The sequence below is a fragment of the Callithrix jacchus genome, chromosome 10, assembly GCF_049354715.1.
Source record: "Callithrix jacchus isolate 240 chromosome 10, calJac240_pri, whole genome shotgun sequence".
In the NCBI taxonomy this organism is placed as follows: Eukaryota; Metazoa; Chordata; class Mammalia; order Primates; family Cebidae; genus Callithrix; species Callithrix jacchus.
In genome coordinates, this window is record NC_133511.1 from 75,130,381 (window position 1) to 75,143,121 (window position 12,741).

A 12,741-nucleotide genomic window follows, 5' to 3' on the forward strand; every position below is an offset into this window, starting at 1 on the left:
CTTCATTTTTAACCTAGGAAGGAAGGAAGGAAGGGCTAAGCAGACTCTAAAATAATTTGGTTTAAGCACCAAACACTGTGACTCAGGATTTCCTCCTAAGAAGAGAGTTGAAGGGCCCCAATATCATTAAAGTAAAATCCACTAGGCTGGGCGTGATGGCTCATGCCTGTAATCCCAGCACTTTGGGAGGCCAAGGCAGGTGGATGACCTGAAGTCAGGAGTTCGAGACCAGCCTGACCAACATGGTGAAACCCTGTCTTTATTAAACAAAAAAAAAAGTAAAATCCACTAATCTCAATGTGATCCTTTCTACTTGATGGAGTCAAGTCGGGTTCTCTTATGTTCTAGAATTTACAGTCTCAGCCAGGCACAGTGCCTCACGTCTATAATCCCAGCACTTTGGGAGGCCAAGTCAGGAGTATCGCTGTTCAAGTTGTTCAAGACCAGACTGGGCAAGAAGGTGAGACCCCATCTCTACACAAAAATTAAATAAAAATTAGGCAGCCAAGTGCAATGGGTCAGACCTGTAATCCCAGCACATTGGGAGGCCAAGGTGAGCAGATCACTTGAGCCCAGGAGTTCAAGACCAGCCTGGCCAATTAGCCTAGTGTAGTGGTTTAGTTCCAGCTACCTGGAGGCTGAGATGGGAGGATCACCTGAGCCCAGGAGGTCGAGGTTGCAGTGAATCATGATTGCACCACTGCACTTCCGGTCAGTCCCTGTCTCAAAAAAAACAATGAAGCCAGGCACAGTGGCTCATGCTGTAATCCCAGTACTTTGGGAGGCGGAGGCGGGCAGGATCAACTGAGGTCGGGAGTTTGAGACCAGCCTGACCAACATGGAGAAACCCCGTCTCTACTAAAAATATAAAATTAGTCGGGCATGGTGGCACATACCTGTAATCCCAGCTACTCAAGAGGCTGAGAAAGGAGAATCACTTGAACCCAGGAGGTAGAGGATGTGGTAAGCCATGATAGCACCATTACACTCCAGCCTGGGCAACAAGAGCAAAACTCCATCTCAAAAAAAAACAATGAAAAAAAGTCTCAAAAAAACTCTCTCTCTCTCCGCCTCCACTCCCCCCTAACTAAATTGAGCTTATATTTTAACTGCCTTGGGCTACTCTGTAATTGTTTCTGTGTGTAGGTCTCATCGCTGGACTTCTTACTTGTTCTACCTAAAAAAAGAAAACACATAACCTAAGAACTCTCCGTACTACAGTAGCCTTGACTTCTGGAAGTATCCACAGATGTCTGAGCTAAGCCATAAGATTTTGAGTTTTGCTGCAGCTAGTAATCTGGGCTTCAGAGCAGAGATGCCTTTATAAAACTACCACACGAATCTGCCCAGAATCAACCAGACTGGTAGAGGAAGATGAAAATTAAGTTTAGTCCATACTGACTCCCAGTTTGTAACTGGCTTATCAAACTTTTTATAGCTACTTCATCCTGGGGATATAAAGTAGTCTTTTCTTCTGCTAAATAAGAAGTCTTTATTTAAAAGTCTTGGCCAGGCGCAGTGGCTCACGCCTGTAATCCCAGCACTTTGGGAGTCCGAGGAGGGTGGATCACCTGAGGTCAGGAGTTCAAGACCAGCCTGACCAACATGGTGAAACCCCGTCTGTATTAAAAAAAAAAAAAGAAGAAGCTGGGTGTGGTGGCTCAAGCATGTAATCCCAGCACTTTGGGAGGCCGAGGTGGGTGGATCACGAGGTCAAAAGATCAAGACCATCCTGGTCAACATGGTGAAACCCCGTCTCTACTAAAAATACAAAAATTTAGCTGGGCATGATGGCGCGTGCCTGTAATCCCAGCTACTCGGGAGGCCGAGGCAGGAGAATAGCCTGAACCCAGGAGGCGGAGGTTGTGATTAATTAAAAAAAAAAAGTCTTAGTTGGCCAGGCACAGTGGCTCATGCCTGTAATCCCAGCACTTTGGGAGGCCAAGGAGGAGGATGAGGTCAGGAGTTTGAGACCAGCCTGTCCAATATGATGAAACTTCATCTCTAGTAAAAAATACAAAAATTAGCTGGGCATGGTGGCGCATGCCTGTATACAGTCCCAGCTACTCAGAAGGCTGAGACTGGAGAATTGCTTCAACCTGGGAGGCGGAGATTGCAGTGAGCCGAGATCGCAGCATTGCGATCCACTAATGGATAAATAAAATGTTGTATATTCATACGATGGAATATTATTTTGCCATAAAGAGAAATGACATACTGATACATGCCACATGAGTGAACCTTGAAAACATTATGCTAAGTGAAAGAAGCCAGTAACAAGACAACATATATTATTCCATTTATATGAAATGTCAATACAGGAAGATCTATAGAGATAGAAAGCAGATGACTAGTTGCCTAGGGTTCAGGGTTAGAGGGTTGAGAGAAATTGAGGAGTAACTGCTAATGGGTATAGGTTTTCAGGGGAGAATGATCAATACATCCCAAAACTGACTGGAGTGTGATTGGAAAACTCTGTGTACAAATTAAAAGTCACTGAATTAAACAAGTGAATTGTATGGTATATGAATTCTATCTCAATAAAGTTATTTGTTTATATATGGACACACATATAAGTGATAAAGCAAATGGGGCAAAATCTTAACAATCAGTGAATCTGGCTAAGAGAGATCTAGAGTTCTTTGTTCTATTCATGTCAATGCTGAGTTTTCTTTTTTCCTTTTTTTTTTTCTCCTGAGACCAAGTCACTAAGGCTGGAGTGCAGTGGCACCATCTCAGCTCACTGCAACCTCCACTTCCCAGTTCAAGTGATTTTCCTCCTGGAATTATAGGCACTCACCACCACGCCTGGCTGATTTTTATATTTTTAATAGAGATAGGGTTTCACTATGTTGGTCAGGCTGGTCTCAGGTGATCTGCCTGCCTCAGTCTCCCAAAGCGCTAGGATTACAGGTGTAAGCCACCACGTCTGGCCCTCAATGCTTCCTTAAGTGTGAAATTATAACAAAAGATAAAGCTATAAGCCTGGAAGTCAAGGCTGCAGTGAGTCATGATCGTGCCACTGCACTCCAGCCTGAGCAGTGGAGCAAAACTCTGTCACGTAAAAAAAAAATATATATATATATATACACACACACACAGAGAGAGAGAGAGAGAGAGAGAGAGAGAGTGTGTGTGTGTGTTAATGATAATCACACACAGTATTCTTTCATTTTTCTTTCAAGACAAAGTCTCGCCTTGTCACCCAGGCTGGAGTGCAGTGGCGCAATCTTGGGTCACTGCAGTCTCCCCAGCCCAAGTTCAATTGATTCTCTGCCTCAAACTCCCAAGTAGTTGGGATTATAGGTGTATGTCACCATGCCTGGCTAATTTTTGTATTTTTACTAGAGATGGGGTTTCACCATGTTGGCCAGGCTGGTCTCGAACTCCTGACCTCAAGTGATCCACCCACCTCAGCCTCCCAAAGTGCTGGGATTCCAGGCATGGGCCACCACACCTGGTCCACACAAAGTATTCTTTCTTAACATGAAACAGCAAACCACCATGACCCACTTCAACAAGGGCCCTTCCTATGGACTCTTGGCCGAGGTCAAGAACAAGATTGCTTCCAAGTATGATCATCAGGCAGAAGATCTTCGCAATTGGATGGAAGAGGTGACAGGCATGAGCATTGGCACCAACTTCCAGCTGGGCTTAAAGGATGGCATCATCCTCTGCGAACTCATAAACAAGCTACAGCCAGGCTCAGTGAAGAAGGTCAATGAGTCCTCGTTGAACTGGCCTCAGTTGGAGAATATTGGCAACTTTATTAAAGCTATTCAGGCTTATGGAATGAAGCCACATGACATATTTGAAGCCAATGATCTTTTTTAGAATGGAAACATGACCCAGGTTCAGATGACTCTGGTGGCTCTAGCAGGTCTGGCTAAAACAAAAGGATTCCATACAACCATTGACATTGGAGTTAAGTATGCAGAAAAACAGACAAGACGTTTTGATGAAGGAAAATTAAAAGCTGGCCAAAGTGTAATTGGTCTCCAGATGCGAACCAACAAATGTGCCAGCCAGGCAGGTATGACAGCTTATGGGACTAGAAGGCATCTTTATGATCCCAAAATGCAAACTGACAAACCTTTTGACCAGACCACAATTAGTCTGCAGATGGGCACTAACAAAGGAGCCAGGCAGGCAGGGATGTTAGCACCAGGAACCAGAAGAGATATCTATGATCAGAAGCTAACATTACAGCCAGTGGACAACTCAACAATTTCTCTACATATGGGTACCAACAAAGTTGCTTCCCAGAAAGGAATGAGTGTGTATGGGCTTGGGCGGTAAGTATATGATCCCAAATACTGTGCTGCTCCGACAGAACCTGTCATTCACAATGGAAGCCAAGGAACAGGAACAAATGGTCTGGAAATCAGGGATACTGATTATCAGGCAGAATACCCTGATGAGTATCATGGCGAGTACCAGGATGACTACCCCAGAGATTACCCATATAGCGACCAAGGCATTGATTATTAGATCCACACAGAAGGAGCTCCGTATTTAGTCCATTGTTTTTATTCAGTGAGAACCAAGCTAGCCTTGAGTAATTTTTATCTTGTCATCCTAAAAGACTATCAAGTTTATTGTACTTTTAAGAAAAATTGCCTTACATACATTCCTTTTTTCCTTTTTCTGTCTCTTCCCTCAATAGTTGCCTTTTAGTGCTGTAATAGATAAATCCTACAGCATAACCAATAACTTGCATACGAAGTAAAAAGAAATACTGTGAAAGGGGAATACTCTTGTACAGCCAGCTCTTTTATGCAAAAATCTACGCATTTTTTACAATCTTACATTAAACTTGTATTTTCACACAATAGGAAATTATTATTTTTTTTTTTACAGTTTAGTTTATCTGGTTTCTACATGGAAGACTAAACTCATGCTTATTGCTAAATGTGGCCTTTGCCAACTAAATCTAAGATGCAGCATTTCAGAAAATTACATATCAATGTTTCTACAGTATTGTTTGCTAATTTTTAAGTAAAGTCATAATCAGTGTGCAAAAAAAAAAAAATGAAACAGCCGGATTAGAAAAAACTACCACAATGCCTGTTCCTGCCCTGCTAGACAAATTTTTTTACTTGTTCCCCCCACTTCCACCAGTCATCAAATGTCTGCAAAGCATGCAAAATATCACTTAAGTAGCAGAAAAGAAGAATGTAATGTGACAAGGGAGATAAATATTCTCCTACTTTCTCAGGGCCTCAGTTTTCTAATCTGTAAAATCAGAAGTTTATATAATTGCTAAGGGTGCTTTCATGATTGACACTGAATGATTTTGAAGTTCTTTCTTTGCTTTTTCCTTTTTTTTTTTTGAGATGGAGTCTAACTCTGTTGCCCAGGCTGGAGTGCAATGGCACAATCGTGGCTCACTGCAACCTCCGCCTCCTGGGTTCAAGTGATTCTCCTGCCTCAGCCTCCTGAGTAGCTGGGATTACAGGTGTGTGCCACCATGCCCAGCTAATTTTTGTATTTTTAGTAGAGACGGGGTTTCACCATCTTGGCCAGGCTGGTCTCAAACACCTAACCTCGTGATCCACCGACCTTGGCCTCCCAAAGTGCTGGGATTACAGGCGTAAGCCACCATACCCAGCTGATTTTAAAGTTCTAATTTCACTGCTTAATATAGCTAAGGAGGAGTATGATCTGCCTAGTCCTCTAGCTTTCCTAGACAGTCATATTTCTTTTCTAAATTATTTTTATTTTTTGTAGAAACAAGGTATTAGGCCTGGCACAGTGGCTCACGACTGTAATCCCAGCACTTAGGGAGGCCGAGGCAGGCAGATTACCTGAAGTCAGGAGTTCAAGAGCAGCCCAACATGGTGAAACACCATCTCTACTAAAAATACAAAATTAGCCAGGCATGGTGGTACATGCCTGTAATCCCAGGCACCTGGGAGGCTGAGGCAAGAGAAACACTTGAGCCTGAGAGGCAGAGGCTGCAGTGAGCCAAGATCGTGCCACTGCACTCTAGCCTGGGTAACAAGAATAAAACTCCATCTCAAAAAAACAAAAACCAAAAAAACAGGGTCTTGCTATACTGGCCAAGGTGATCTCAAACTCCTGGCCTCAAGCAATCCTCCTACCTCAGCCTCCCAGAGTGCTGGAATTACAAGTGTGAGCCACTGCACCTGGCCCTTCTTTCTTCTAAAGGTGACATCCCAATACTTTGGGAGGGTGACACGGGTAGATCACCTGAGGTAAGGAGTTCGAGACCAGCCTGACCAACATGGCAAAACCCTGTCTCTACTAAAAATACAAAGTTTAGGCCAGGCACGGCAGCCTGTAATCCCAGCACCTTGAGGACCGAGGTGGGTAAATTATGAGGTCAGGAGTTCGAGATCAGCCTGACCAAGATGGTGAAACCCCGTCTCTACTAAAAATACAAAAGTTAGCCAGGTGCGGTGGCACATGCCTGTAATCCCAGCTATTCAGGAGGCTGAGGGCAGGAGAATTACTTGAACTCGGGAGGCGGAGGTTGCAGTGAGCCAAGATCGTGGGCAACGGAGCAAGACTCCATCTCAAAAAATAAAAATACAAAAATTAGCCAGGTGTGGTGGTGCATACCTATGGTCCCAGCTACTCAGGAGGCTGAGGCTCAGAATCACTTGAACCGGAGAGGTGGAGGTTGCAGTGAGCTGAGATCATGCCACTGCACCCCAGCCTGGGTAACAGAGGGGGACTCTCAAGAAAAAAAAAAAAAAAAAAAAAAAAGAAGGCCGGGCGCAGTGGCTCACGCCTGTAATCCAAGCTCTTTGGAGGCCAAGGCAGGCGGATCATCTGAGGTCAGGAGTTCAAGACCAGCCTGACCAAAACAGTGAAACCCCATCTTTAAAAAAAAAAGAGAGAAAAAGAGAGATTATTTCAGTGTATTCTCAGTTTTCTATCTTAGTTAGTTCATACAGGACACTGGCCAGTCTCCCATCTATCCTATCCCTACCCTCTTCTCTTCAATTCCTGGCAAGAGCCTCTGCCCAGAGCCTGGGAAAACTGGAGTACCAGATGAAAGAAACTAGGATACTTATATCTCAATGCTAGGTACAGATCAGTTCAGAGGAACTTACAGATTCCAAGGTAAGAAATAGGTCACAAGCATTTGGGAACCTTAATTCTCAAGCAGAGACAAGGAAAATGAACTCATGAACCCCATTTCATGGTAAAGCCTTCTCCTGAGGTGGTGATCATAAGAAGAAACAAAGAAAAAGAAGACTCACTAGGACATTTGCCCATCAGAGAGGTAGAAAAAGAAACTGAATTCCACCACCATCTTCCTCCCCACTTAGGATATGCCAGAAACAATGGAAAACATAAATCAGAAGCAATTCTTCCAGATTTGCTTACCTAGCTGACCAGTTCAAAAAGCCAACAAGCAGACACCATATCCTAAAAGTGGCTAAAGTTGTGCTTCATTCATAGATTAGTTGTGCTTCTTCTCCTTCCAGCCCAAAGAACTTACTCATGCAGAAAACAAAATTAATTTTCACACCTTCCTCAATTAAGGTGTGAAATAAAGAATTGCACAATAAAGAATTACGTTACTTGCCTAAATGCTGAGTCTGCAAGAAAGGGAAAGAGGTGACAGAAAGAGATTCCTATAAAATCCAATTATCTCCATCTATATTAAACACAGCAAGTCTATACTTCTTTGGTGTATTTTTTTTTTTTTTTTTTTTTTAAGTTATATTTGTTTATTTGAGACAGGGTCTCACTCTGTTGCTCAGGCTGGAGTGCAATGTCACAATCTCAGCTCACTGCAACCTCTGCTTCTTAGGTTCAAGTGACCTTCTCACATCAGCCTCCTGAGCAACTGGGACCACAGGCACACGCCACCACAACCAGCTAATTTTTTGTACTTTCTGTAGAGACAAAGTCTTGCTGTGTTGCCCAGGCTGGTCCCAAACTCATGGGCTCAAGCAATCCTCACAGCTCAGCCTCCCAAAGTACTGGGATTACAGGTGTGAGCTACTGCGCCCAGCCTCTATGCTTATTTGTTGCAGAGAGGAATGAATCTTAACCTCCCTCCACAAAACAAGAAGGAACACTGAGTATCTTTGATTTGCTTACTCTGGGTTCACTTTTTAAGAATGTAGCTGCTACCTGAGCTATGTAAGTTAATTTGTGTGGAGTGTAACTTCTTAGAGACTCAATACCTTCTTGGAGAACCAGGGTGCAAATTACAATTTCCTGCAGATTCACTGAGTATCACATCATCAGTTTGGGAGCTAAAAGGCAGGCTGAGGAGAGAAAATGCACCCTGGAAGAGTCTCAGGAAGAACCTGCAAGGAGCTATTTGTATTCTGTTTTGTTTTATTCAAAGATTCTCTCTGGGAACAGTGGCTCAGGCCTATAATCCCAGCACTCTGGGAGTCTGAGGTGGGTGGATCACTTGAGGTCAGGAAATTGAGACCAGCCTGGCCAAGATGGTAAAATCCCATCTCTACTAAAGACACAAACATTAGCCAGGCATGGTAGCACGAGCTCATAATCCCAGCTAGTCAGGAGACTGAGGCAGGAGAATCGCTTGAACCTGGGAGGCTGGGAGGCAGAGGTTGCAGTGAGCCAATATTGTGCCACTGCACTCCAGCCCTGACGACAGTGTGAGACTGTGTATAAAAAAAACAAAACAGATTCTCTCTGGATAGTTCAGATTCCCCTACTAACCCACCAGAAATTAAATAAAGGAGGGAAAAAAATTCATACACTGCATACTCCAAGGCCACCTATTGGATATGTGGTCTCGGCATTCCACTACTGCAACCACATTTAAAAAAAACAGAAAATACCCTTCTTTACACATTTTATACAACTCATCCCCCTTTCTTTATTATCCCAATAAACTTTCATAGGGATATAATTTTAGCTTGCCAAAAAGCCAGATAATTAACACATATTCATTAAAAAAAATATTAATCCTTTTTAGTGAAATGTTGGGGGCTCACGCCTATAATCCCAGCACTTTGGGAGGCCAAGGCAGGTGGATCACGAGGTCAAGACATCGAGACCATCCTGGTCAACATGGTGAAACCCTGTCTCTACTAAAAATACAAAAAATTAGCTGGGCATGGTGGCATGTGCCTGTAATCCCAGCCACTCAGGAGGCTGAGGCAGGAGAATTGCCTGAACCCAGGAGGCGGAGGTTGCGGTGAGCAGAGATCACGCCAATTGCGCTCCAGCCTGGGTAACAAGAGCAAAACTCCATCTCAAAAACAAACAAACAAAAAAACAAACGAAAAGAAATGTTGAAAGTTTTTATTTTCCCATCCGTTGGGAGCCTGAGCCAGGTATATCACCTGAGGCCAACATTGAAAGACAGTTTTTAAACATTTCTGAGAGTCTATTTGGTCAGATTATTTTTATTTACATTGTTTTTTATAGATGAGGACCCTGACAGGGTTATCTCTAATTTGTTCCCAATCACAGATATAGTCAATAGCAGAGCCGGATGTTACCCCAAACTCACACTCTTGCTAACAGTTAACTTCCCAGCTTCATTCATATACTCTACCATTTGTAAAACATTGTATTGTCTCATACCAAGTGTTCACACAATTTGACAGTCAAAAGCACACATTAAAAAAACAACAGTTTATTCCAGCTCCTTAAACTTTCTTTTATTGAGAAGAATAATTTTTTCTTTTTTTTTTGAGACGGAGTTCCGCTCTTGTTACCCAGGCTGGAGTGCAATGGCGCCATCTCGGCTCACCGCATCCTCTGCCTCCTGGGTTCAGGCAATTCTCCTGCCTCAGCCTCCTGAGTAGCTGGGATTACAGGCACGCGCCACCATGCCCAGCTAATTTTTTGTATTTTTAGTAGAGACGGGGTTTCACCATGTTGACCAGGATGGTCTCGATCTCTTGACCTTGTGATCCACCCGCCTCGGCCTCCCAAAGTGCTGGGATTACAGGCGTGAGCCACCGCGCCCGGCCTGAATTATGTTGTTTTTAATATTCCTCAACATGTTAGTGTTTTCTAAAGACCTCCAGCCAGGCCAGTGAGATGCAGTTTAACCTCATGAGAGGAGCACTGGACCAAGCAATTAACTAGTGGTATGCAGGCCCCACTGTCCTTCTTGGGCCTCATTTTTCTATCTGACGTCCTTTCCAGTACCAGTACCCTGAACCGAATTCCAAAAATTACATCGAAGTCACAATACATATGAAAAAGATGAAAAATTAACATCTGTATGGTAAGAATTTGAAGACCTTAAAAGATGAACAATTATGTACCCATCAAAACTAAATTTTTCAAAAATAAATTAGGAACAATAAAACTACCCCAACAAAAAGCCTAATATTAATTATATTACTGCTTCATATTTTCTCCACCTGCTATTAATTTGAGGAAATAGCTTATTTTTTTCTAAGCTTGTTAAAGCACGAATTTATCATGCTTTTTTTTTTCTTTTTTCCCAGACAGAGTCTCCCTCTATCACTCAGACTGAAGTGTAGTGGCGCAATCTCAGCTCACTGCAACCTCTGCCTCCTGGGTTAAAGCGATCCTCTCACCTCAGCCTCCCAAGTAGCTGGGATTACAGGACCGTGCCAACACGCCCGGCTAATTTTTGTACTTTCAGTAGAGACAGAGTTTCAGCATGTTGGCATGCTGGTCTCAAACTCCTGAGCTCAGGTGATCCGCCCACCTCGGCCTCCCAAAGTGCTGGGATTACCCCGTGAGCCGCTGGGTGGTGAGCCACCGGGTGTTGAGCCACCGCGCCCGGCCTAATTTTTTTTCATAAGAAACACTGGACTTTTTCTGGTGACCAAAAAAAAAAAAAAACAAAACTGTCTTGTCATCCTCTGAAACAAAGTAAGATTAGTCAAAAGGATAAAGGGCACTTTCGGGAGAGAAACTTTACAGTGACAGAAAAGTGGAAGGGAGTTTCCCTCATCAGAATGACACAACTTTAAAGTACAACCCAATAAACTTCCACCCACTTGAAACCTACTAACTGGACACTCCAGACAAAAACTTATTTTCAAAACTGCTGCAATTCAAAGACTCCAATGACGGTGCAGTGGAAAATTCACGGGGACTGTATAATTTTTACACCTTTCTGCAATGAGTAACAAATGTGGTCAGTCCCCCATCTTCACTCCTCCCATCACTTTCCCTTTGAAAGATAACCTGAGACGCATCACAACCGAGCCTCTCCAACTAGGAGGCTGCCCTTTCATTCACAAAACGTGTCTGGCCTCATAAAGGACACAAATTGCTTTTCGAAAAAAGCATGGCCCCGGGATACAAGCCCTTTCCGGGGCTAAGAGAGTTCCCACTCTTCTTGGTGCCGCCCAAGTTCACTTTATTCATGTCCCATCCAGACGCGCAGAGCTGCAATCTGTAGTAAAACTCAGGGGGGCCAGCCCAGGGCTGGGTTATAACGGTTTTGAGGAACTGGTATCACAGGCTTCTTGGGAAGAGGCCAGATAAACTCACCAAGTTTTTGTTTTGCTTTTTTTTTTTAAGTCTGGGTGGAACTTACTTTCACCAGGACGTGGGACGTCTTCCCTCCCTAAAGAGACTACTGGAGGACAAGCTTTCCTTTATTTTATACGAAGTCACTCACCCTACACCAAACTGAGAACACAACCCTCCCTTTTTCTGGTCGCCGAAGTCGTGCCCACAGCACAGCAGGCTGTAGGTTTGGACCCCTCAAAGCTCAGAGCCTCTCATCCCGTTTCCCCCATCCAGCCCAAAGCCCACTTCGCCCGCGCCCGCCCTGGTCTTCCCGGCCGACACTCGCCCGCTCCCGGGACAAAGCGGGGCTGAAGGGATGTTTCCTCCGGGGTCCCCCCACCACAGCGGGAGCGGTGAAGCGGCCCCGAGCTCCGCGCGCACTCACCCGACAGCTCGTCCGGCTCCAGCCCGGTCTCGGTGTCCAGTCCGCAGATGACAAAGTAGTCCGCGAAGCGACTGGGCGCCGAGCCTCCTCCTCCTCCTCCGCCGCCGCCGCCGCCGCCGCTCATGGCGCCGGGGCCGAGACGGGCCGGGCCGTGCGGAGCGGCACGAAGCCCCTGCAACCCCGGCGCCCGCCTGCCCTCAGGCCGCCCCTCCCGCCGCCGCCGCCGCCGCCGCTACCGCGGCACGGGCCGCCGCCCCCAGCCCTGGCCCTGTCCCCTCGGCCGCCGCGGCTGCCGTGACGGGGCGGGGGGGCACCGGGCCGCCCCGCGCCGCATCCTGGACGCCCTCCCCTCTGCGCCGCCGCCGCCGCCGCTGCCGCTAGCCGAGAGCGCCGCGGCCGGAGCGAGCCTGAAGAAGGGCGGAAAGCGCGGGTACAGCCCCCACCACGGCCCCTCTCCCGCAGCGCCTGCGCAGGCGCCGTCCGGGAAGGGGCGGGCTCGTGGCGGAAAGGATGACGTGATGCTCTTCGGGCCTCGCGGGCCGCAGCTTCCCGCGGTCGCCGCATCACGGCTGGCGACTGCTTGGTTGCCCGCAACTGCCACCCCTCCCGGGATTGCGACTCTTAGGGAGGGCTGAGGAGGTGCGAAAGAGGGTGCAGCCTGCAGAGCCGGGCACCTGGCACATGCTCTGCCCCCACCACCCACCCAGCAACCAGAGGTCCAGAGATCTTAGCGCGGCCTTGCCATGGGGATGGGGTCGCACGGCTGAGCTCGGAAGCCCACCCAGTCCTGTCTGCAGCGTGTCAGCCTAGACCCCAGACAGGGCCTTCTCCCTGTCCCCTCTTTTGGCAGGGGCAAATCAGTCGGTTTTGTATTTACCTTTATT

General features: G+C 46.1%; 1 protein-coding gene and 1 pseudogene across 3 annotated transcripts in view; one reads left to right on the plus strand and one right to left on the minus strand.

Moving 5' to 3' along the window:
• The window catches only part of DENND5A (DENN domain containing 5A), a 123,655-nt gene extending 111,331 nt beyond the window's left edge, over positions 1-12,324 (minus strand). For all 3 annotated transcript variants that reach the window (XM_017977895.4, XM_017977897.4, XM_002755025.6), the window contains exon 1: positions 11,858-12,324. In XM_017977895.4, coding sequence (XP_017833384.3) covers positions 11,858-11,981 — 124 coding nt within the window. In that variant the 5' untranslated portion in view covers positions 11,982-12,324. The remainder of the gene's footprint in view (positions 1-11,857) is intronic.
• On the plus strand, positions 3,504-4,588 carry LOC100410009 (calponin-3 pseudogene; annotated as a pseudogene).
• Positions 12,325-12,741: the final 417 nt, after the last annotated feature.